Raw genomic sequence first — 25,832 nt, 5'->3', positions numbered from 1 at the left:
CCCAGCTCAAGAAAGTAACTCTCCAGCTGCAACCAACTTCCGCAAGGGGTACAGTGGGGCTTCCCAGGCACTACGGGGGGTGGGGGGAACACTGGCTTTTTCTGAGACAGGCTATCTCGGAGGAGGAGGGAGGGGGTGCAAGTATCTATCCCCAAGGCAAAAGCAGAGCTGTAGCCAGAGCCTGGGATAGGGGAGCTAATGGGAAACAGCTTGCTGGAGAGAGGGGCACAGAGTTTGGGAATGGCTGGGGCCAAGTTGCTGAAGAGGGGGTTGAGAAAAACAGGCTGATTGAGACCAGCTGTTACACCTCCATCTCCGAGATCTTTGGACTCTGCCCGGGGCAGGCTCACGCCCTAGTCTAGAAGATTAGGAGCCTGCACAGACAGCCCAGCACATTTCAAGGCTCTGCCCACCCTGGCTCCCAGAGCCCTCTGAAACAAAAGACCAGAGAGGCCAGACATCTCCCCTGTCTGCTCCTGCGCAGGAAAGGCCTGGAGGAAGAGGCCAGGGACACAGCCTTCCCTCTCTCTCCAATCCCTCCATCCTCCCAGGACTGGCATCTGGAGACCCCATGGCCCGGGCTCACTGGGGCTGCTGCCCCTGGCTGGTCGTCCTCTGTGGTATGTTTATCTGGGCCTCTCCTGGAGAGCAGCTCTGTCCTCCCCTGCTCTGGGCTCAGAAAGGGTTGGAGTGAGGGCTGGGGCCCATGTGTCTCTTGTTCTTTTGGTCCCCCTGTCTGTCTTGAGGCAGACAAACCTCAGGGCCAGTCTTTAGGGCCCTTATCACTTAGGTAGAGTCTAGTTTGACATCTTTCCATTTCCCCCTGTTCAAGAAAAAATTATTCTGGCACTTGTTAAAATGGTAAGGAAAACCTTTTTGAAGGCTACTGCAGCGGGGCACTGTAATAGGGAAGAGAGGTGGGGCTCCACTCCCACATAGGAAAGATCTCTGGGGATTTATAGCAACAAGCAGAGTGAGGGGTCGGTAGATGGAAAATTACTAAGAGGAGACAACAAGGGCAGGAGGATTCTGGCTAAACCAACTTACCAGGGTTCTTGCTGAAGGCAGGCCAGGGTGATCAGATGTCAAGGATGGGGAGTTCTCTCTAAACTTACTTAGCAAGATTCTTGCTAAGAATGGGCAGTGCAGGCCCAGCAAGGGCAGGACAGACACTGAAGGCCAAGGTCAAGGTCAAGAAGAGGGTTCAGGGGAGCCTAACTAAAATTTGGTCAGGGAGAGAGTCTTTCATCACCTCTACAGTGCCCCGTTTGTCCTCAGCTAGGTGCCCAGCTCAGCGCCTCCACCCCAGCGTCCTTTCTCTTTGCTCTGTCAGCAGGACCTTTCCAGGCCCACTTCCCATGGTGGCAGAATGGGAGGACAGAAAGGACACAACCCTCTTTTGTATTCAGATGGCCTGGGTTCAAATCCCTGTTCTACCATTAACTGACTTATGGTGGCAAAACTTGGGCAAGTTAACAAACCTATCTGGGCCTTGGCTTCCTCCTCTGTAGAAAGTGAACAATAATGCTCACCTCATAGGGTTGTTGCCAGTATTAAATGAGATATCACAGATAAATTGCGGAGTTCAGTATCTGGCACATAGTAGGAACTCTTTAAATGCTAATTAATCCACCTTTTTCTACCAGGTGATGATGCCAGACTGAGATTTCTGTCTTATATATTGAAAATGAGCCTGGAATGATAGAGGTTTAGACTGTAAAAAAAAAATGGTACAAGTGGATTTTGAATTTAAGTAAACTCAATACATATATATATATAAAGTTAGGTTTCTAGGAGGCTAAAACTAAGGTGGGGGTGACAATTTAGTGACATCCTCTAGAGCATTTCAAAGAAAATTTTATTACAAAAATTTAATTTACACACAATTTTTCCACTTCACTAGAGCCTGAAAGGACCCAATTAGATTGGACGAAAAAATTGATTTAATGAGCACTAAACCATCCAAAAGTGGCAGTCGTTTGTCTATGAAACAAATTTCTTTGATTGTGACCCAGGGTGCCATCCAATTCAGCCTGATTTCCTATGAAATGTGATTATTTTTATCCTCAAGTGGAGTTGGCCAGCGTCATTTGTTTCAAAGGGTGGAGGCCCTGCGGGGCCTTGGAGGAGGGCTGAGGGAAGACGTCCCTGCACTCTAGGAACTATCTGGTTCCCTAAATGACCCTAGATTTTTCTCTCGGCTTCTAGCTTATGCCTGGGGCTACCCAGAGCCAGCAGACCTTGGAAGAGAGGATGTGAGAAACTGTTCCATCAACCCCCCGGTGAGGCCGCGCTCCCCCGCCCGCCCCACCAACCTCTCCATCCCCCGTTGGCTCAGTAGCTGGCCTCTCCCCCTACCAGGTTTCTCCTGATTTCCGGACTCTGGGGCCTCCGTTTCTTATTAACATCGGTCAGGGTGGGCAGCACCTTCTCAGGTGTCTAACACCTCCCCCCAAGCCCTGCCCTCTCCCCTGCCTCCTCCCCCGCTCCTCCCCCCTCGGTGCCCTCCCTTCCCGCCCACTCATTCCCACAGCAGGTTATCTGCTGCCGCCTAGTCCTGAGCCTGGGCAGTCCCGCCAATAGGAGGCAGGTGGGAGGAGGGAGGAAGGTGGGAGGGAGGAGGGTGGGAGGCCCCTAGCTGGCCTTTGGCTGAGGCTAGGCAGAGGTGAAGAGGAGAGGAGGATGGGAGAAAAAAAAAAAGACAATGTGTACAGTGACAGCAAAGAGAGACGCGCAGGAGAGTGGAGAGAAGAAGACGGGGCCAGAAGAGCCCGCGCAGTGCAAGAGAAGGTGGCCTAGGGTGTGAAGACGGGAGGGGGCCCAGCAGGTTGGAGCCAGAGTGGGTCCCAGAGGGGTGGCCAGCTCCTAGCTAGAGACTAGAGTGGTTCTTTCCACAACCAGAGCAGGGCTAAAGATTTTCTCCAGGCAGGGGCTGGCGTGCCGGCCCTACCCTAAGCCACAGGGGAAACGTAGTACATCTGTTAGCAGTGTCAACTTTATGGGGCAGGCAGGCGGGTGGGCAAAACACATTACTTTTCTATTAAAACAAACATGGCTATATCGTTGAGTAGAAAGCAAAGCAAAACAAACAAACAAACAAAAACCATGGTTTTCGTTTTAAAGATAAAACAGGCTTTAAAGAAATGTTTGGTTTGAGGAGGATCATTCTGGGCAATGTCTCAAACTGCCAGGGGTACTTGTTCACTCTCCTCTGCCATCTGGGACCATGGGTAGCAACCTGTAAAAGCCCCCAGGGTAGGGTTGCCAGATCAAATACAGGTCACTCATCACATTTGAATTTCAGATAACAAATATTTTAGTACAAGGATGCCCCAAGTAGTGCATGGGACATACTTATATTGAAGCATTATTCATTGTTTATTTGAAATTCAGATGTTACTGGGTGAGCATCCTATGTTTTTATTTGCTAAATCTGGCAACTCCACTCCAGTGTGTCTAAAGAGGGACCATCCCTGTGGCCTAGCCCAGTGCCAGAGCTCAGACCCCTGAGACTCAGGCCCTGTTACTGTCACAAAGGGTCCCTCTCCAAGCTCGTCAACACCTCCATCTCCACTCAGCCCAGGCATCTTAATCTAGACGAACTAATAACATCACCTGCCTCCCCATCCCTTCCCTGGCCAAACCAGCCTAATTACCCACAACCCCTCCCTGCCTCAAGAGAGGCTGGTGGCTCCTCTGGAGGCTGGGGGCCCAGGTGTCATTTTCTCTAAGCAATGCATGTATCTGTTTGTGTGTGTCTTGGCGTCTTCCTGTCATCTGTCAGTACCTTCCAGTTACTGTGGTCAATACCACAGTGCGGCTCACAGCCCTCCGCCAGCAGTTGCAGACCCAGAATCTCTCTGCCTACATCATCCCAGACACGGATGCCCACATGGTAAGGGACAGCTCTCCTCTCCCTCTTGCCCTCTCCCCGACCCTGGGTCAGCCTATGAGCACAGGCCACAGACAGGAGCTATTAAGACTCAGAAGATGAAGGCAGAAAAAGGATCTGACAGGCGAAGGAAAGGAAGTGAGGAGCTTGGGTACAGTGGTTTTAGGGCAACTAAAAGGATGTGTGCCTTTACATGGGAGGCAAGACATTGCCAAATCTCCTTGACCTCAAGGAATGAAACTATCAACAATTTCAGAATCAATTTTGATCAGTTCCTAGATGGCAGCTCCAAAATGAATGTTTAGGGCATCCCTGCCCTGGGAAGTTGGAAGGTGGGCTGGAAATTGGACTGGACGGACTCCAAGCTCCCTTCCAGCCCAGGCCTTACCATAACCTGTAGAATGGATCAGTGGAATGACCCAGAGTCCTGGACTATGCGAGTGTGGGGGATAGGTTATGGGGGAGGGCAGACAGGAAACAAGATGGTCTGAACAAGAACTGCTTTTCCCAAAGCAGCTCCCCTGTCCACCCATCCCACCCTTTCCCACCACTGGCTCCACCTCCACCCCCATCCACCTGTCCCACACCAGCCCAGCTGGAAGAGAAGGCATTTCCAGTATCAATGAGCTTGCTTGAATTCGTTTCAAATTCCTGCTGGGAAGGTCTAAGAACCTTGGGTAAGTATCTGAACTTCTCTCAGCTTCAGTCTTCTACAAAATGAGAATAATGAGATCTGTCTCCAAGAATTATGGGGATCAAAATACAATAATGTGTAAAGCCCTCTACAGAAGCTGCCTATGATGTACCCAGTGTACGGTGCTAGACTGGGGAGGGGGAAGGGATAGGGGAGGGGAGAACCTAAAAGAACCAAAAGACACGCCCCGAGACTGCATGGAATTTGCATTCTGGTTGGGGTGACACGACTCCTTTGCAGAACAGTCCATTGTGCCACTGAGTCCAGTGCTGGACAATGGAGTTTAGACTCCAAGAGATATAGTTCAAAAGAAGAGAAGATACTGAGGGTGGGAGTGGGGAGTTACAGAGGGCTTCCTGAAAGAGGTGCCCAGTGTGCTTGGTCTTGTAGGACTGGTTGGAGCTGACTGACAGAAAGAAGTGAGGTGCAGTTGGGGGCCTTTTATGCAGGGTCTGACTCCCCAAAAAAGGCTAATGGTGCTGTTGTTTATCTCCTAGAGCGAGTACCTCGGCACAGCTGACAAGAGGCATTCATGGATTACAGGCTTTACTGGGTCTGCAGGTGACAGCCGTTACCCGGCCCCATTGCTTCTGTTGTAGACCCAGAGGTGGTCACAGAGGACCTGGCATGGAGAGTTCCTCAGCAGCCAGGGCCCCAGACCCTAGTGTCCAAAGGCCCCTTCTACTCTCTCTCTGCCTCCCCTCCACCACCTCAAAACCATCGGGTTCCCCAGGGCAAACATCTCGTGGCCCAGCGGCTACATTTCTGTGCAGAAAGGAGGGAAATGATGTCCCTGGCTTCCTTCCCATGCTCACTGCCAATGCCACAGCCAGGCCCAGCCCAGCACTCCCTGGGCTCCATTTCTGAGATAGTTGCTCCTTCCACATCTAGCCACTAAGGGCCCTCGGATGCCCATCAATGATGGCTCATTTGGGGACAAAGTTTTACTTTGCCGGTCCTTTTATGGGCAACATCACTTTGCATAGCCAAACGAGACACAGACATAGAGGACTTTGATGAGGCCACAGTTGCTGAAGGGGCCTCTCACCCTGATCCAGGCACCTTGAATAAAATCCAAGCTTCCCTCGCTGATCCTCAAACATTCCTCCCTGGACTTCAAACTGCCCTGCCTTGCCCATCACAGGCCCTTCTTCTCTTTTCCAAAGTCACTGGGTTTGTCGTCCCCACCAATCCTCAGCTAAGCCTCTGGCTTAGCATCTCTGTCAGCCACGAGTCTTGACACCGAGTCCCATCTTTCCTGAGAGCACCTACGTGCAGCATGGGCTCTTTTGCGCTGCCAAATGCAGACCCCACTTCTTCTCCTGCTGGAAGTCCTCGTGGCCCCCTCAAGGTGCCCAATTCAGGACACTCTTTCTACCAGTTTCTCCCCAAGGCTCTTTTTAACAACCCCTGCCTTACTTCCTTTGAATGGAAGAGAGAAACCCTTTCCAGAGGCCCCTGGTGACATTGTCAGAGCCAGCACTGTACTTACTGCACATCTACCAATTAAAGCCATGTTTCTCACCTTCGTCCTCACCTCCAGGTTTCTCTCTTCTGCCCCAGGAACCGCAGTGGTGACCATGGAGAAAGCAACTCTCTGGACGGACAGTCGCTACTGGACTCAGGCTGAGCGGCAGATGGACTGCAATTGGGAGCTCCATAAGCAAGGTAGAAGGGCCACACGGATTTGTGCCCCAAGCCCTGGAACCCAGACTAGGTTCAGGAAGGTATAGGTAAGGGGCTGTACGCAAGGCCATGCTGGGCCCCTGTGAAGCTTGGGAAATTTGAGGCCATCCCTGACCTTCGAGACTCATATCAAGGAGGACACATGTGGCAGGACTGTCACAGACAGAACCCTGGCTAGAGGGCCTGAGGGGCTGGCTCTGGAGGTGACCTCTCTGTTCTTTCCTGTCTCTCTCTCAGTTGGCACCACTCCCATTGCCACCTGGCTCCTCACTGAGATTCCTGCTGGAGGACGTGTGGGCTTTGACCCCTTCCTCTTGTCTATCGGTATGTTCTTCCCTCAGTCCCTGGATCTGTCCACACCAACAAGGGTGACTCAGCTTCCCTGAGATGTAAAGAAATGGACCTTGGTAGAAGGAGGGGTGGTAAGACTATAGAGTGTTTGAAATTGTGGTTATAGAATGTTTTGCAACAAGGTTGTATTCGTGGATTGTGTAATTAAAATATATTTAAAAGAATGAGTACAAATATTTGTAAATTCATGAGTGCAGAGAGCCAACCTAGAAAGAAGACTTAAAGAATCATTAAAGATCTAGTGCATGGACATCCTTGAACCCAGAACCATCCTCTATGCCTTGAAACTCTACTAATTATAGTGCTAGAATCGGTTGGTAGCCCTCTTCTGGAAGGTGGCTTGGAAGGGTCAAAGGAGTCAGGAGGGCTGCTGAGTAAAAAAGGGTCCCTGAGAATATAGTTCCCTGAGCTCCGGGGCCCCAGACAGCCGGCCAGCCCACACCCCCAAAGACGAAGTCCTCACAAATGTGTACTGAAAGGCTCACACTTCAGAACTGGCTTCTTTGCCAGACTGTCCAATGGCCTGAACATCACCATTTCTCTGGACTGTGACATTGAAGCCCTGTTAAAAAGGTTAGTACCCAAAAGAGGGACTGGCACGGAAAAAGACAAACTAACCCTATTAGTGATGGTCAGCGCTGGGGTAGGCTCAGGGCAGTTTGGCTTGAAAAGCAGAAATAGGAGGATGAGGGGCCACACCCCAGCCTGGGGCACGTATTCCGGGAGGGCCGCACTGCTGGGCAGGCTCGGGTAGCCAGGCTGCAGGGAGGAATGGGGGGCAAAGGGAACCAGGACTCACTTTGCTTGAATCACAATTTTTCCTGAGGTGTCAATGGGTGGGGAACAAGCGAATCCTTTCTGTCTCTGCAGACTCCTGGAACAGTTATGACCTGGCCTTCCAAGGCTCTGACAGACAGCTGGTGTCCATCACGGTCAACCTCGTGGACCTGGTGTGGGGCTCAGAGAGACCCCTGTTGCCAAACCAGCCCATTTATGCCCTGCAGGAGGCGTTCACAGGTGATTCAGCAAGCCAGTTCTCTTTCCCAACGTGTAGCAACAGGGGTCCTCGCTGCTGCTCTTTAGGCTGAAAAATTCATTATCGGAGGTGGCAAAGGAATGGTTTACGAACCTAAGCATGCACCTGAGTCGCCGGCCCGGGGTGCTTGTTTAAAATGCATATTTCTAGGCCCCCTCTCCACAGGGAGGGTGAGTCCAAAGGTCCTCAGACTATATTTGGAAAATGCTGGATTAAAGAGTTTTAGAGTTAGAAGCAAGATGAAGCAGGAAGGGAGGAAACAAGGGGGTCAGACAAAGATGGGAAAAAAAACATACCCTTTTCAACAGAAAAAAAACATGATATGATTGTTTTGTCTGGTAGCAGTGACTGGTTCATACTGAATCACTCAAAACTTTACTTCTGACCTTCCTGTGATGAGGAATTTAGATCAGCGAGATGGCTGGGCTCAGGTGGGCCTTGGATGGAGGGAAGAAGTAAATAACTAAGTTTGAGGTCAGCCTGTGGCACAGATTAGGGGTCAGGTTTTGCTGGACCACAAAGGAAAGTTAACTGATCCAGAAAAATCTAACAGCAATAAACTTGACCTTATTGACACCATCTAAATATGTCATAAAAGAACAGTCTGCCATATGATTCTTGTAAGTCATAACTAAAATCCTGACCAGGACCAGGAATCAGTGTCTTGGCCATCAACCACTCATCTCCCTAGGAATTCTGAATGAGCCAATGGGCCAGATTCCTAGCAATATTGGGCAATCCAAGAAGTCCTTTGCATACGCGAGTCCACGCATATTTCTTGTTTGGAAAGGAGTCAAAAAAGCAGGAGGGAAATTTCAAAATAGCAGCTATGGTGAAACAAGTGAAAATTGTGTTCAATTTTCTTTATCTGTTCTGATGTAACTTGCAATCATTCTTGCTGCATCTTGACACCATTTTTAAAGAAACTTGCTATCCGAGACTGTTAAATCATAAGTAAAACTCATCTCATTCAGATAAAGAGGTCACAGTTATGCCAGGAAGGGGAGAGGATAAAAGGAAAAAACTTTCCCGGGAGTGGGAGAGAATTCGCATGGGTTTTGTCACTTCCCACAAGGGAAGGGATTCTGAGCCATCCCAGGCTGCTAGTCTTCAAGAAAAAGCCATCTGGAGCTTGGACTTGGAAGTCCAAGAACAGAACAGAGTTCAGCTTCAATGAGCATGTAGAGACGAGAGAGACTTCCTCTCCAGCCACTTGTAGGTTTTAAAGGGGAAGGGAGGAGTGCACCAACACAAAAAGTTAGCTACTCAAAGATACCTGTGTGCATCAGACCATTTAAATTTGATGTCATTTGTTTTCTCAAAAGTGTATCATATTCATGAAGCTTGAAAACATAATTCCAAGTGAAAGAAGCCAGTCAGAGAAGGCCACATATCGTACAATTCAATTTATATGAAATATCCAGCATCGGCAAATCCATAGAGATAGAATATGGATTCGTGATGTCCTGGGGCTGGGGACAGGGAGAAATGGGAGTGACTCCTTAATGGGTGGAAGATTTCCTTTTGGGATGATGAAAATGTTCTGGAATTTGATAGTGGTGATGGTTGCACAACACTGTGAATGTACTTAAAGCCACTGAATTGCACACTTCAAAAAGGTTAAAATGATAAATTTTATGTTGTGTATATTTTACCACAATAAGATAAACCTTAAAAATGTATCATACCCAAAGCTTTGGTTCTCGTTGAATAGGTTTACCTGTTTATGTAAAGTTTTTTAAATGACATTACTTATACTCATATCTGGACCCAGTTAGGACCCTTAATGCTTATGACCTTCTGCCAGCAAATTCCTGGTCTTGCCTAGGGGTGGGCTCTTTATATGACTTGCAGGGGGCAGGGATAGAAGGTGAAAACTAAAGTCCTCGAACCCGAATACAAGCATCCTAGACAGGATGGGTTTGGAGACTGACAATGTTAGCAAGACAGTGCAGTGCCTGTACGGATTGAGAGTGTGATCTATGCAGTCAGGCAGATCTGGGTTCAAATCCCAGCTCCACTCCTTGCATCTATGAAACCCTAGACAAGTCACTTTACCTCTCTGAAGCCTCGGTTTCCTTATCTGTAGAATGGGGCAAGTAAGAATTAAAACAATGTTCACAAAGTGCTTAGCCTAGTGCCCTTGGCTTAGTATAATAAGTACTGGAGTTTACTGCAGGGGAGAGGCTTGAACAGGGCCCCAGCCCTATGCCTTTGCCCTTCAACTAGAGCTGCTCTCCTGATCTCTGCTGTGTATGTTTATTTATCTATCAGAAAGTTATATAAGGCTTACTATTACCAAGACACCATTCTGTGTGCTTTACAAATATTAATGTATTTGATCCTCACAGAAACCCATTGAGGTAGATACTATTATTATACTCCATTCCCATTTTACAGATGCACAGAATGAGACACAGAGGGCTTAAGTAGTTTACCCAAGGTCACCCAGCTAGTAACGTCAAAGCCAGGATTTGAGCCCAGTCGGAGTCCAGAGCCCATGTCATTAATGACTACACAAGTAAGAGTTTGTTTGAAGAAAAGGTTCTACTATTTAAGAAAAAAAATTGGAAAACTGTTACCCTAAGGGAGCCCTTCCAGGAATTGAGTGCCAAAGGCAAGGTGTGTCGCTTATGCTTTCTTTTGGCCCCTTTGCATCTAGGGAGCACTTGGCAGGAGAAGGTGTCTGACATCCGAAGCCAGATGCAGAAGCATAGCAAGGCCCCGACTGCCGTGCTTCTGTCGTCGCTTGATGAGACGGCCTGTGAGTGTGGATTTGCAGACATGGGGGGGATGCCTGGGTCTCCCCAGTCCCCCAAGCCTCCTGGGCCCTGCGGCACAGAGCTCTTCCCCAAACAACCACGAACCTGCCAGTTCCTGAGTGCTCCATGGCCATGGCCTGTGGGAACTGAGAAGGTTAAGGGGGCAGGAGGTCATATCTACAGAGGAAGGAAACCAGGGAGCCATGAGTAAGCTGGGGCCAGTCCACAGGCCACTGGAGGAATGGGCTGGCCATGGTGGCAAAGTGCTTCTGTCTCATTAAGAGGAAGAGGACCAGCAAACACCTCCCAACAACCTGGCCACTATCCCAGGGCACTCCCACTCCCAGCTTTAGCACCCAGTGTGACCCTACTTTGTCCCAACACGGCTCAGGGCTTCTTGCCTAACCCTGTGGCTAAGCTTCAGATATTCTGGGGAGCCACTGAAACTGTGTGCTGACCGCTGGGTATCTGCATTTTTCTGGGAGAAATGGTCCGTAGCTTTCATGGGCATCTCAAAAGACCCCCAAAATATTGAGAAACATGCAGAGGCAGATAATGCAAGTGTACTGCTGGTAATCTTTTGGGGCTAAAGCAAACAGTGGGGCTAAAATGTCAGAAATGCTTGACCCAGGCAGATCAGCCTCAAATAGTCCCCGTCAATTCTCTTCCCAGGGCTCTTCAACCTTCGCAGCAGTGACATCCCCTATAACCCCTTCTTCTATTCCTACACGCTGCTCACAGACTCTGCCATCAGGTACGGCTTTTCCTTGGCTTGCTGTCACGCGCTTCCACCAACTTCCACCTTCTCACGGCCCCACCACTGACCCCGCCTTCATACACAGCCTCTGGGCTGCCCATGAGCTTGGTACCCGCCCCAGCAGGATATTCTAAGAAACCTCCTATTGGCTTTTCCTGACCCCTTGACCTCTGTTCCCGTTGAATCCCAAATCTGGTCTGTTGGCTCCCTGGGGCTGGCTTCCTCTCTCCTCCAGGAACAAAGGGACTGTCTGTCTCTAGTCCTTTGTGTTGCCCTCAGCAGACGCTTAGGATCCTCCTGGTCTTCCCTCCCACCCCAGGTTATTTGCAAATGCGAGTCGTTTTAGCTCCGAGACCCTGACATACCTGAACTCCAGTTGCACAGACTCCATGTGTGTGCAACTCGAGGATTACAGCCAAGTTCGTGACAGCGTCCAGGCCTACGCCTCAGGAGACGTGCGGATCTGGATCGGGACCAGCTATACCACATATGGGATGTATGAAGTGATACCCAAGGTGGGTTTGCCAGGCCCCAACCCATGGCAGGCACCAAACCTCCTCCAGGCCTGATAAGTTTCAACCTAAAGTGGGGGCCAAAGGCCCTCAGCTATTCAGTCAGCTGATCAGTCAACAATTGTACAGTGAGTTGTCTTCTAGGCCTCACTGGGAAGAGATGAAGGAAGAGGAAATAAGTATATCTGTCCACAGAGAGCTTCTAAAGTTGTCAAGGAGGCTAGAGAGAGTACGGCCTGGTCTAACAGCAGCTTTGGAGTGGGCCAAACCTGACACCAAATCCCAGCTCTGCCCCTAACTGGCTGAGCTATGACCTTGGTCAAGTGACTTAGCCAATCTAGGTCTGATTCCCCACCAGTAAAATAACAATAAGAGTCCCGACCTCACTGGAGTTGCTCTGTGGATATTTAAAGGAGACAGTGCACGTACAGCCCAGTGGCTGACACGCGGCAGGCACTGAGTAAATGGTAGCTGTTATGTATAGGAGACTTACACCGTCAGACCAGCCCATCAGTTGACGCAGGCCAGGCTCTGATCGCTCCCAGAGTGCTGGTGGGATCCAGGGGCAGGGAGTGAGCTGCCAGGCAGGGCAGTGTTAACAAGGAAGCTTCCTGGAGGGAGGAAGGATTAAATGGCACCGTGGACGACTAGGAAAGACCTGCTAGCCAGAAAGCACACAAAGGAGAGGGCATCACCACAACAGGGTGGCAAGTCTCACCTCAGCAGCGGCTTCCTGCCTTTCCTCCCTGTGCCTAACAGGAGAAACTCGTGACAGACACCTACTCCCCAGTGATGGTTACCAAGGCAGTGAAGAACAGCAAGGAGCAGGCCCTCCTGAAGGCCAGCCACGTAAGTCCACGTTCGGGCAGGTGCGGCCTTTTGGGAGCTCCCGATCTGATGGACTAGAAAGGAAAGCCTTCCAGAGAAGCCTGAAGAAGACCCCCCATGAAACAAAGAAGCAGACACCAAACTCCTGGGCACCCACCTGCGCTTCATCCCTTCTCTCCCACTATAGTACAGTGGTTTAGAGCATGGGCCTTGGAGCTAGAGTGTCTTGAGTTCAAACCCCAGCTCTACCCACTTCCTAGCTGGGTGACCTTGAGCAAGTCACTTCACCTCTCTCAGCCTCAGTTACCTCCTCTGTAAAATGAGGATCATAACAGCAATCCTACAGCCTAGGGTTGTTGTGTGGATTCAATAAGTGTGTGTGTGTGTGTGTGTGTGTGTGTGTAGCTTCAAGCAGTGCCTGGCACATTCTAAGTGTCAACTAAGTGTTAACTGTAATGATTTCCCCACCCTGGCAAGAGGATGGTTCACTTTTGGGAGAATATTCTTGTTAAAATTAGGTTAAATTGCCTCACTTAAAAAAAAAACTTTTTTCTTGTGGGAAATTTTAAATCTATACAAAGGTAGAGAAAATAGCATAATGACCCCCTGTGTCCCTGTCACCCAACTTCACCAGTCATCAACTCACGGGCAATCTTGTTTAATCTATAACCCCACATTCGTTACCTCCACTCCCCTACCCAACCTTCTGCTGCCGGATTATTTTAAAGTGAATCCCAGGTAGGGTATCATTTCTGCTGTCAACACTCCAGTAAGTATCTCCCTACAAGGTAAGAACTCTTTCAAAAACAGGAGCATGCCATGATCATATGGAAACACTAATGACCATCCTTTGATGTCAAATAGCCAGTGTTTGTAAAGTTCCAGATTCCAGAGCAGCCATCTGATCTCCTTCATCCCAGAGCCCGCGGCTGGGACCATACTCCAGCCGGCCTCTCTGCTTCCGCCACTCCAGGTGCGGGACGCTGTGGCTGTGATCCGGTACTTGGTCTGGCTGGAGAAGAACGTGCCCAAAGGCACCGTGGACGAGTTCTCGGGAGCAGAGATGGTGGAGAAGTTCCGAGGGTGAAGGACCATCCTTTTTGGCTATCTTTTAGTGTGGAGTGTGAGCAGGGAGGGGGAATTGGTCCCCTTACTTAGGGGGAAGGAAGATGCTCCTTGTATCTCTGGAACAAAGTGACAGGATCTTGGGTGGCCAGAGTGCTGGGCAGGGGGTGTTGGATTACATTCCTCAGCCCAGCTGGAAGCAGGACAACTTGAAGGGCCACAAATCAACAGTACCCTCTAGTGTCTGCTTCAGGCACCAGCTCACTGTCCCTGGGGGACGCTGGCTCAGGCCAGGTCTGCCCCTGGACCACTGGAGAATATCAAGTGGGGAGAGACGTTCCTGAGGGCACACTTGGCCCAAGCCAGGGCCAGACTGTGGGTGGGAGGCACAGGCTGCTGGGCTGGGGAGTTTTCAGATACAGGAAGCTACATTTCTTCACTCCTATCTGTAAAATGGGGGAGGAGGGGGGATAATTGGTGCCTACAATCCGTCCTTCTCTGACCTTCAGTGCTCTATAAGTGACAGGACAGGGCTTGGGGAGATGGAACCGAGAGGTGGGGCTGGCAGAGCCAAACGGAGTCTGGCTGAGGTAGAGGCAGCTGTGACCTTCCTTGGAGCTGGTTAGATATCCTGGGCCCATTCGTTGTCCATTCCTTGCCTTGTAATTTCCAGAGAGGAAGAGTTCTCCTCTGGACCCAGTTTCGAAACCATCTCTGCTAGTGGCCTGAATGCTGCCCTGGCCCACTACAGGTACTTCAGGGGAAAGAATTTTCTAGGGCCCCGTGGGGGGATCCCCTTGTATGTGCAGAGGGACAGGGTAGTGGAGAATGCTCCGGGGCCTGAGTCCACATTGAAGACTTGAGGCCCTCAGGACTGTGAGAGCTGCGGGAGGTGCTCAGTCTGGGGTCGGGAGTCTCTTGAAATTATTATAAAAGGCCTGAGCAATTTTTCCCCAAGGGGATGGGACTTTGTGTGCGCTCAGGACTGAGGGATCTGGAAGGGAAGCACTGATGCTGTTGGATGCGTTTTCTTGGCTTCCTGTGAGCTATTTCTGTTAGCTAATTCTTAAAGCTCAGGAGCTCACATGGAGAAAGGCCTGTTCACTCAGCATGAACCAACTAAAGTGGGGGCGAGACACAGGCTAGCCAGATGTTTGGCTCTATAGAAAACAAACCCCTGCAGTCCTGCCTGATGATATTTAGTGGGTAGAGCTGACCAGATGCCCCAGCCTGGCATGGGCACAGCAGGAAGAGGTCGATGCCTTCCAAGGGAGGGCCTGGCATATCCCAGAATTCCCTCGCCTGGTGTCCTCTGGTGTCTCTTGACCCCACCAGGGCTAGAAAGTGGCAGGGTGGGCACTCCTCAGCTTTACCACCTCTTGTTCTCCAGCCCCACCCTTGAGGCACCCTCCCTTCCTGTGCTCTGGCTTCGTGGGGCCCTCTGCTCTCGGAGGCAACAGGAAGTTAGAGACAGAGAGCTGGATGGAGCATCCGCCCCGCACTGCTTTACCATGTGGCCCCGTGCAAGCCCGTTGGCCTCTGAAGGCCTGTTTCTCCTTATGTGAAACAAAATGGCTTGACCAGGTGGTCTCTAGGGCTCTCCCAGCTCCCACATTCTGGGCTCTTCCTTTTCTCCCCTCCCAGGGGACCAGGGCCTGGCTCGGCCGGGTGCAGAATAAACAGATGTGTGATGCAGACAATAGCAGCAGACGCTGAGCACCCTCCCAGGGCCCCTTGGAAAGAATCAGCCTGGGAGCCCCGCCCCAGGGGCGGAGGGGGGTCCTCTGCTACCACTTGGGACCGTCACACTGCCCAGTGCAGTGCTAGGCCGCTCCTCTCTCAGCATTTTCTCCCCTTAACAGCCCAACCAAGGAGCTAAACCGCAAGCTGTCCACAGATGAGATGTACCTGCTGGATTCGGGGGGACAATACTGGTATGTACCCCTACCCAGCCCTGGCCTGGCTGTCTCAGTTCAGACATCTTGGGCCAGCCTAAAGCCTGGCAAAGTTTCCCCTGCCCAGGCCATGGATTCTTTGTCCCAGAAAAGAGAGACTTGGATTGAATGAGCCCTGAGCATCCTTCCCATTTTCACACGTGGGGGTCCCTGCACAGTGGGAAACACACAGAAGCTAGAATAGTGGGAGTGCCCAGGCAGCAGCTCTGTGAGAATTAGGAAAAGACTCCCCTTGCTCAAGTAAAATGTTTTTTTTAAATACGCATATTATTATACAGTCTGAACAACTATACTCACGGACATATACACCCATATTCTCACCCACTCGTGCACACCTGGACACAGCCCACACACACCACCAAAGCAACCCTTTAGATGTGTTACCCTTGTACAGTGCACAACCTGAACACTTGCACTGTCATGCAGGGCAGAATAGGCTAACCCCGTTCTTCCAAATGTGCAACCAATCATTCACACTGGAGCTGACCTGAAAGATTTTCCCTTCTCATCTAGGAAGCAAGTAGACTGTGGGTAGCTAGGGGTGGGGCAAAAGAAGGGGCGTGCTGACCTGATGGGGGAACAAGAAGTAGTTTCAAATGGGTTCTCAGCCTCCATCCTGTGGAAAGGGTGAACGTGATGACTGTAGAGGCTCTTCGCTTATTCTCAGCACAGCTCTCAGCCAGCATGGCAGGCTCTTAGCTTAGCAGCCTCTGCTAGTCACCAGGTCGATGCTGTGAGTATCTGAGATAGCCAGTGTGCAAAGGGGAAGTGAATTTGTCGGGGTGTTGCTGGATTGGGGTGTGCTTGGAGTAGAGTGAAGCCGGGGAAATGGTCACCTCACTTCCTCTTCTCTCCCTCTGAAGAAGAAGGTCACCACACCCCGTGACCTGCTCCCAAGGAGGAGCCCCCAGGGCCTTGGGACCATGTCTCTCATGACCTCAGGGGCCATCCTGGGGAAACCACTGCAGCGGGTGGTTGGGAGTCAGACCCTCTGGCTTCTGGCTTCACCTCACTGGAACTCTGAGCAAATCACTGGGTCAGATCCGTGTTTCCAATGCAGAGAACTGTGTGGAGAGCCAGGGCTTGCTCCCAGCCTGGCTTCAGTGAGGCTCAGAAAGGGAAACAGTCTCACGGCCTCAATTGCCTCATCTGTGAAATGGGGATAATGAGGCCTGCTCTTCCCAGGGAACAGCAAAAGTATCCTATAAATGGTAAACAACTATCTAAATGTGAGAGTGTTATGATAATGTAATCTCTCTGGACCTCAGTTTTCCCCATCTGTAAAAAGGGGACAATCCCCTCCTGCCTCCCAGGAAGGCTGGAAGAAGCTTTCCTTTAGAAGCTAGGCTGACCCAAGGAATCCCAGATGTACAAAATAGCCAAAGTGGGTGGTATGGAGGAGGAATGCGGAGGGGACGATTGTGATTGTCAGACAACACAGTGACTTTTAACTTGATAGCTTTGCAGAGCCCCTTCCTGCACAGCTGCTGAGATGGGATTTTGATGATGGTAGCGATCTTCTTCCTTGCACCTCCCACCTTCCCTTATCCCAGCCCCGCTGCCTGAACCCCAGTGGAAAGCACACAGGAAGCACATGGCTGTGGTCCCTGCCCCCAAGCATTCAGCAGAGTTGGACATACTGGTTTCCTTTCTCCACAGGGACGGGACCACAGACATCACCAGAACAGTCCACTGGGGCACCCCCTCTGCTTTCCAAAAGGTAAGCTTCTGGCCCAGATTTCCACCCCTCCACTCTCCCCCCAGGGGAGACCAAAGGGCACCTAAGCAATCACCCCACCAAGAGCCCTCTCATTTTAGAGGCTCAAACTGAGGCCCAGAGAGGTTAAGTGGTTGGCTCAAGGTGGCATGAGTTAGTGCCAGAAAACCCAGTGCTCCTTGCGGCTTCCACAGAGATTTCAGGAAACCAACAAGGCCCCGGCCCAAACTTATCCTCATCCTATTTCAGCAAATCAATGTGCAAATATTTTTTTCTTGTTGCTGTCTGTGTGCCTGGCTCTGTGCTCAGTAGAAAGGCATTCCAAGCGGAGGAAAACAGCACGAGCCAAGTGTCACAGGTGGAAAGGAGCCAGAGGTGTTCAGGAAAACAGTGAGGGCTGGCCAGCTGAGGCAGAGGCTGGGACGTTGTCTCTGTGCGTTACGGGCCTCTGGGGCTGGAGCGGGCGCTGCGTTTATGCAGTCAGCAAGCTGACCACGGGTCAGACATCATGCTGGAAACAGAGAGGGAAAAGACGCTGTCCGGGCCTCCAGGAGCTCACAGTTGAGCGGGTTGAGTCTGCTGCCTCCAGCTGTCATGCACTAGATGACAAGCCTGTGCCTGTGCGTGGGGAAGGGGATTGACCACATCGCCTCTGAGAGTGACCAGAACAGGCCTCCATCAGCCCACCTCCCTCCCCAGACAGAGGGAGGCTGACCTGCCAGATTGTCAGACCCCAACCCAAACTTTAGGCCTTAAGACAACTAAAGGATGATCACAATCATAGGGATGAGCACTAACCTTTATTGGAGCCTTTAATCTGTTTGCAGCCCCTTATGTATATCAGTCTGCCCACCCCTCCCAACAACCTTAGGGGCTGGGTGCTACTATCATCCTATTACAGATGAGGAAAATCGAGGCACAGAGTCATTAGTCGCTTACCCAAGGTCTCAGAGTGTGTGAGTGGCCGAGTCAGGATTCTGCCCCAGGAAGTCCACCTGCCACCGCTATTGTCACAGCCTCAGCTCACCACCATCTACAAGTGTCTCCGCCACACATTATAATGACCCCTGTAGACCAGCCACAGGGAAGCACATGACAGAGCCCCAGCTTTGGGGAGGCTCCCATCAGCCTCCTTTGGCCATTTTCCAGAACTCGGGCAACCACATATGAGAATGGGCCTGGGCCCCCACACCCATGTGCCCATAGGCCAAGCAGCCAGAAGCTCCCCGGTTCCCCCTCTCGTCCTCCACATCAGCGTTTCCTCTCCCCGTTAGGAGGCATATACCCGCGTGTTGATAGGAAATATCGACCTGTCCAGACTCGTCTTTCCTGCTGCTACATCAGGTGGGTTTCAGGGACCAGGCTGGACCCAGAGCCTCAGGCCCTGATTTCACAGGACTCAGACCACCGCCCTGGGAGGCGAGGGGAACAGGGATTATATCATCCTTCCCCTTCTATAGATAAGAAAATCCAGCCTAGAGAGAGAAGGTAACTTGTTTGCCCAAGGTCACACAGAGGGTTAGTGGGAGAGTCAGGCCTTGAACCCACGTCTCCTGCCTCCTAATCTAACACTGTCACTCAGAGGTGGGGGTGATCACTGTGGGCTGCGACAGTCAGGGGAGGATTCCTAGAAATAGGTGTCAAAGTGCTAAGCCTCGATGGATGGGCAGAAATTGTAATGGAGTCATCAGTCCAGGTAATAGGCACACTGTATGGTATCCTGGAGATAGTGGGGGGCTGGTCTGGCCAGGGAGCCCCTAACTCCATCCATCAGCTCCTCTGCATCCCAGTCCAACATCATCATGTCTTAGTGGCCTCTCGGGGGCCCTCTCCTTAGGCACTGCGCTGGGAGTTGAGCAGGAAAGGGCAAGGGGGACGGTCTGGGGTGCAGCCGACTGACTGGTGGCAATCTCTCTTCCCTTCCAGGGAGATTGATGGAAGCCTTTGCCCGCAGAGCTTTGTGGAACGTTGGACTCAATTATGGTCATGGGACAGGCCATGGCATTGGCAACTTCCTGGGCGTACATGAGTGTAGGTGCCTTCTCAGCACTCCCGTAGGGTCTCCCTTTGTGTGACACCCCCCTGTGAAGGAGTAGAGCATTTTGCAAGTATGGAAATGACTGAGACCCAGAGAGGTGCCCTGACCGCCCCCCCCCCCCCCCCCGGCCAAGGTCAGCCAGCTCCACAGGGTAAGTGAGGAATGCTGGCAGTTGGCCAATCCTGCTGGCTGCTTGGCATCCAGGAGGACGCCAGAAAGAGGACAAAGGCCTAGTGGCTAACTTGTATAGACCCCAAAGAAATAAAAGCCAGAGCTGGTCTGGTGTGTACCAGCCCCAGGTAGACAATGATGCAGTGAACATATGCTACTAGAGATGCCCAGGGAGCCCCAGTACCTGCTGTTCCCTGGAGCCTGCTCGTTTCCAAGCTGGTGAGTACAGGAGAGCTGACACCATGCCTTTGCCTTCCTTTTCAGGGCCAGTGGGATTCCACTCCAGTGCCATAGCCATGGACAAGGGCATGTTCACTTCCATTGGTACGGCTCTCGGGCCTCTCTTCCCCACCACCCGCTCCCAGAGCAGGGCTAGCCCAGGACTGCAGTCTCGGGCACTCCAGCCTCCGGGGAGCACACCCAGCACAGGCACGGCCCCGGGCTCCACCAAGGCACTCGCTCCCCACTCCCACCCCTACGCCTAGCCCCAGGTGGCTTGTCCCACTCCAACCCCAAGCCCCCGCAGCCCAGACCCTCTTTGCCCTTGGGAGTTGGTTCCCAGCTGTACATCCTGACTCTGGAGTTGCCAACCAAATGCTGGGGTAACAGGATAGTGGCACCCAGGACCCAAGTGGGTTCTTAGGGCTTCCCTGCTGGGCTACAGGGGAGGGAGGGTGAGTCAGAGGTTCACCTGTGGGGAATCTGAGGCCCAACAGGGATGGGTTGCCTCTGTTTGGCCAATAAGCATCTGACAAGTCATGGGGCTGCCAGAGTCAACAGCCAGGGGGCAGCTATGTAGCCGGGCCCTCCAGCCATTCATTAGTTGGTACAGGAAGCCTGGGCTTGGGTCCTCCCCGTGCTTAATGCCACCAGCATCTCTGTGTCTCCCAGAACCTGGTTACTATGAGGATGGAGAGTTTGGGATCCGTATTGAAGATGTGGTCCTTGTAGTAGAAGCAGAAACCAAGGTAAAGTGCTATCCAGATGGGCTGGAAGTGGGGGCAGCATGGCAGTGACTTTGGGCTGCATGGGTGGGGGGGGCATGGTGAGGAAGGTCAAAGGAGAAGTGCATTTAATGTGCAGGCATGTATTTATTTGGAGTCTTCTTTAGCGCTGTAGGGATTCTATAAATCAGAGATTCTCAAACCTGTTTGCACATTAGAATCATCTGGAGAGCTTTTTGGTTTTTTAAATGCCAAAGCCCAGGCCCCACTCCAGACCAAGTGAATCAGTATCCCTGCCCTAAATCACTGGTTCTCAGTGTACATAATAATCACCAGGGGAGCTTGTTAGAAGTAAAAATTCGGTATAATAGCAGACAAGATAAAATACCTACATATAAACTTAAAAAGACTTACATGGAGAAACTCTCTTCTAAGGGACATAAAAAGGTTTAAGTAAATGGTGCTCTCTGGAGAGAAGCCTCAATATTGTTAAGATGTCATTTCTCCCTAAATTAATCTATAAATTCAAGACAACCTGAATTTCAGTGCTAACTGAATACTTCTGCAACTTCACAGATTGATAGTAAAGTTTGTTTGTAAAAATAAACATGCAGAGATAGCTAGGTAGCTAGGAAAATTCTGTAAAAGGAGAGCAATAAGGGAAATTAGCCCTATGAGATTTAAACACAAACTACCATAACTAAAACAGTATGACACTGGAAAGGAAATAGACACCTGTAACAATGGAACACGGCCAGGCACGGTGGCTCACGCCTGTAATCCTAGCACTCTGGGAGGCCAAGGCAGGAGGATTACTCAAGGTCAGGAGTTCGAGACCAGCCTGCAGCAAGAGTGAGACTCCGTCTCTACTAAAAATAGAAAGAAATTATCTGGACAACTAAAAATATATAGAAAAAATTAGCTGGGCATGGTGGTGCATGCCTGTATTCCCAGCTACTCGGGAGGCTGAGGCAGGAGGATCGCTTGAGCCCAGGAGTCTGAGGTTGCTGTGAGCTAGGCTGATGCCACAGCACTCTAGCCCGGGCAACAAAGCAAGACTATGTCTCAAAAAACAAAGCAAAATAAAACAAAACAAAACAATGGAACACACTAATTAGTCCAGAAATAAACCCTCTAATTCCCATAAATGACATGGGAATTTAGTTTGCAATAAAGCTGATGTTTTGAAACAGTACGAAAGATTATTCTATAAATGGTCAGGGGAAACTAATGGCTGATAGCTTCGGGGGATTAAACTGAATAACCTCCAAAATAAAACTCCAGATGGACCAAAGTTTTAAGGTGAACAATGAAACCATAAAAGATCTAGAGAAAAAACATGTATAAATTCCTTTATAATACCCGAGTGGAACAGCGTCTTTCTATGCAAGACCCAGAAGCCATGAAGGAAAAGATTAATAACTCTGACTAAATTCAATAGAAAACATCTATAAGGAAGCAATACCATAAACAAAGCCAAAAGATGTATGACAAATATAGCATGTATCACAGAGAAAGGGTGAACGTCCTCATTTTGCCATGAGCTTTTACAAATCAATAAGACAAAAATAGAGAAAACAGAAAAAACAAAGGACTCGAAAAGGCAATTCACTAAAATGGTCCACACACACGTGAAACTTCATCCTTAAAGAAATACAAATCAAAACAACAATCAAATACCATGTTTCACCTATCAGATTGACAAAAATTAGAGACGATGATACCCAGTGCTGGTGAGTATGTGAAGAAATGGACACTCTCATACACTGTTGGGGGGATACAAGTGATGCAACCTTTCTGGAGGACAGTTTGACAATATCTATCAAAATACCTATTAAAAATACCTGTACTTTTTGTCTCAGCAATCCCTGTACCAGTTATGTACCTTCTGGATATAGTCCTAAAAGTTCACCAAGATGTGGATTGGTAGCATTGATAATAATAGTAAAAAAATTGGAAACAGCCTATATATCTGCAACTGGTTGAATAAATCATGGAACAGTCACATACTGTGGAATCTTGCATAGCCCTTAAGAAGAGTGAAGTTGATTTCCTTGTGCTACTACGGAGCACTCTTCTAGGTTAACTATTAAGTAAGAGGGGAGGAGGAAGGTGTGGAAAAGTGTATACAGTAGGATCCATTTGCATGGATTTAAAAAAATATATATATATATACATATATATATATATATACATATATATACATATATATATATATACATACATATATATATATATATGCTGTATATGCCTGAAATGTTTTCAGGAAGGAAATTGGGCAGGGAAGAAACCTTCTGTCTTTATTGTGTATCTTTGTGTAGTTTGAGTTTCCTAACAACACACATACAAGGGCTGTCTGGGAGATGAGAATTATAGGCTATTTTTTTCTTCTTTATACTTATCTCTATAGATAGATCAATAAATAGATACATGGATGGATAGAAAAACCTAATAACTTCTTTTAAAATTATTGAAATGTAAGTTCTCAGGCCCTGTCCTAGAAATTCTGCCCCCCGTAGGTTTGGGAGGTGGGCCCTGGAACCTACATATTTACCATGCTCCCTAAGTGCTGCTAAAGCACACACTTTGAAAAACACAGACCTAAGTTGAAATTTCAGGAATCAGGAGGGAAGCGCCAAAGATGGGGCACTATGTGGTAGACAAGGGGGCTGGTTAAGAGAAGGGACTCTGGAAGGTTCGGGCCTACCCGGAGTGTCCAGGGTTGATGAGGGTCAGCTCCCTGTGCCTGCAGCTTCTGGATGGTGTGCTCTCCCCCTCCCTTCGGCCTAGCTCCTCCTCCCCCCTCGCTGTCCTGCTTACCCACCTTCCCTGTGGACTCCTAGTACCCAGGGACCTACCTGACCTTTGAAGTGGTGTCATTGGTGCCTTATGACCGGAACCTCATCAATGTCAGCCTGCTGTCCCCCGAGCATGTGAGTGCCCCTCAGCACTGTTCCTCTGCTCCCCGCCTACCCCAAGACCCTCTGCCCCTTCTGCTCTCCCAGGAGGTTCCGCACTGGTGGCACCTATAGGCATACACTGGGGCATCCCTCCCCAGCTTACCAGAGACCCCAGAGCTTCTAGAACTTTCTAGTCAGACCAGCCTGCCCAACCTCAGGTGGTGAACACCTGAAGAGTCTGAGACCAGGCCTTTGTGCTCTGCCACTACAAGGCCTGGAACTATAAGCAACCCCTTCCCCTCTCCAGGCCTCAGTCTTTGCTTTTGTAAAATGGGGATCATAATGCCTGCTCTGCTTACTCTCATTCCTGGGCCTTAAAGGGCCTTAAAGTCACTATGACATTAAACAGCCGCCATGGGAAACTGCCTCTAGAAAGCCCCAGAGAATGCTTGAGGCCTGATGGTGGCTGGGGACCTGTGTTCACCTGAACCAAGGTGGGCGGCTGGAGTATCACAGCAGGGGACTGGATGGCACCAAGACCTCACCTCTTGGTAGCTTGGCTTGCCGGGGCTCTCACCCCTTCTACCCTTTGCAGCTCCAGTACCTGAATCTCTACTACCAGACCATCCGCGAGAAGGTGGGCCCGGAGCTGCTGCGGCGCCAGCTGCTGGAGGAGCACGAGTGGCTGCAGCAGCACACAGAGCCCCTGTCCGCCAGGGCCCCGGGCACCACCTCCTTGGCTTCTCTGTTGACAGCCTCTGCTCTTGCCATCCTGGGCTGGAGTGCGTAGAGGCTCCCGACACTACTGCTAACCCTCCACCTAGATGTGGGGCTCACCTGCTCAGTTCCCTTCACCCCTGCACTGTACATGCCCCAGGAACCCCTGCCAGGGCCAGGCTCAGTGGCTCACACCTGTCATCCTAGCACTCTGGGAGGCTGAGGCAGGAGGATGGCTTGGGGTCAGGAGTTCGAGACCAACCTGAGCAAGACTGAGACCTGTCTCTACTAAAAATAAAAAAGAAAGCCAGGCGTGGTGGTGCGGTGCACACCTGTAGTCCCAGCTACTCGGGAGGCTGAAGCAGGAGGACTTTTTGAGCCCAGGAGTTTGAGGTTGCTGTGAGCTAGGCTGACGCCATGGCACTCACTCTAGCCCGGGTGGACCACAGAGTGAGACTCTGTCTCAAAAAAAGTAAATAAATAAAATAAAATTTCAAAAAAAGAACCCCTGCCAGCCCATTGCCTAGAAACCATTGTTCTCAGCCTCCTTCCCCAGGACCAGGCCCCAGGGACAATGGCTTCTTGGCCCCAGGCAGCGCCACCTGCACCCTGCCTTGGGGTTGTACACCTTGCCCAGTGCTCCCCACCCCAGGCCCCCGATAGGAGAGCCAACTAGTCCCTTCCCTCAAAATAAAAGATCAATAGTGCAGTGCCTCTAACTCTGGGGATTCCATGGTCCTGGGAGAGCCCGACCCTATCATCACCTGCTGGATATAGCCAGACCTGTTCCCACCCACACTAGCTCTTGACCTTTTGGTCTTCCCATGGCCTTGAGGCTGCCCTAGCCACCCCCACCTGCCAGCAGCACTACGATGGGTCTCCCTCCAGGTTGCCTGCTGTGCCTATAGGCACAGGGTTGCTGAATCCTATGGTTGCAGACTGCCACCCCAGGGTCGGGAGAACAGAGTAGTGAGGGCAGAGTGGGCCTGGAGCTGGAGACCATCCAGGGGCACACAGCAGCCCCCCATACGTGAGCCCATCTCTCCTAAACCCTGGGTGGGCTCCATGCCAAGTGACAGCAGAGGAAGTTAAGCCATGGGAATTTGGCCATGGGCTAGGAAAGAATGCGATAAGGCACTCTGGAATACGGCCCTACTGGAAGTTGGAGAACAACCTGGACAGCCGCACCAAGTCACCATCCCAGACTTCCCTGGCATCCAGGTTGCCCTTTGAACCTTCCAAGTTGCCGCCGCAGTGCCAATACTGTTAATATTTAATCCTCCCGTATCCTTGGATGGCCCTTAACCTTGTGTGGACAGAATCTGGTTTCCCCATTTTACAGACAGGAAAACTGAGCTCCAGATGGAGGATGGGCCCTGCCCAAGGACACACACATTTGGTTGGGAGATGGTGGGGCCAGATGGGCCGGCAGTGCAGTTCTTATGCCCTTCAGCGCCATGTGGTCCCTTAGCCTACCTCCCAGCCCCCTCCTCATTCTCTGAGTCCGCTGCGGTGAGAAGACTTTGCTCCAGCCAAATCGGCCGTTAGCCACCTGCACTCACATCCTGCTAAGATGCTTAAAACAGCCTGGTAAAGACGCCTGCCTCTGGGTTTTGCATTGTGTCCGCTGTGTTGCCAGTGACTGCTGTTACCTGTGGCTTTTGTGGTGCGGGAGGAAGAAGAGAGGGTGAGATGGGGGTGGGGACGTGAGGCTCCCAGAAGCCCAGTGGGGGTGCACATGGGCTTGAGAACGTGCGTGTGAGCATGTGTGAAAGTCCGTGTGCGCATGTATGAGGACGCACATGCA

General features: G+C 50.7%; 1 protein-coding gene across 1 annotated transcript; it reads left to right on the top strand.

Annotated features, from left to right (window-relative positions):
• Nucleotides 1-571: 571 nt before the first annotated feature.
• XPNPEP2 (X-prolyl aminopeptidase 2) lies at nt 572-24,433 on the top strand. The gene is made up of 21 exons (XM_069463527.1): nt 572-620; nt 2,209-2,282; nt 3,785-3,895; nt 5,084-5,147; nt 6,150-6,254; nt 6,510-6,596; nt 7,494-7,640; nt 10,322-10,423; nt 11,094-11,175; nt 11,498-11,693; nt 12,450-12,539; nt 13,492-13,601; nt 14,257-14,334; nt 15,446-15,517; nt 17,198-17,258; nt 18,530-18,599; nt 19,182-19,286; nt 19,729-19,788; nt 20,356-20,432; nt 23,252-23,341; nt 23,904-24,433. The coding sequence occupies exons 1-21, from the start codon at nt 572-574 to the stop codon at nt 24,096-24,098; spliced, it is 2,025 nt and encodes a 674-aa protein (XP_069319628.1). The 3' UTR covers nt 24,099-24,433.
• Nucleotides 24,434-25,832: the final 1,399 nt, after the last annotated feature.

The sequence above is a fragment of the Eulemur rufifrons genome, chromosome 30, assembly GCF_041146395.1.
Source record: "Eulemur rufifrons isolate Redbay chromosome 30, OSU_ERuf_1, whole genome shotgun sequence".
Taxonomy (NCBI): Eukaryota; Metazoa; Chordata; class Mammalia; order Primates; family Lemuridae; genus Eulemur; species Eulemur rufifrons.
This window is presented reverse-complemented; position numbering and strand designations above follow the sequence as displayed.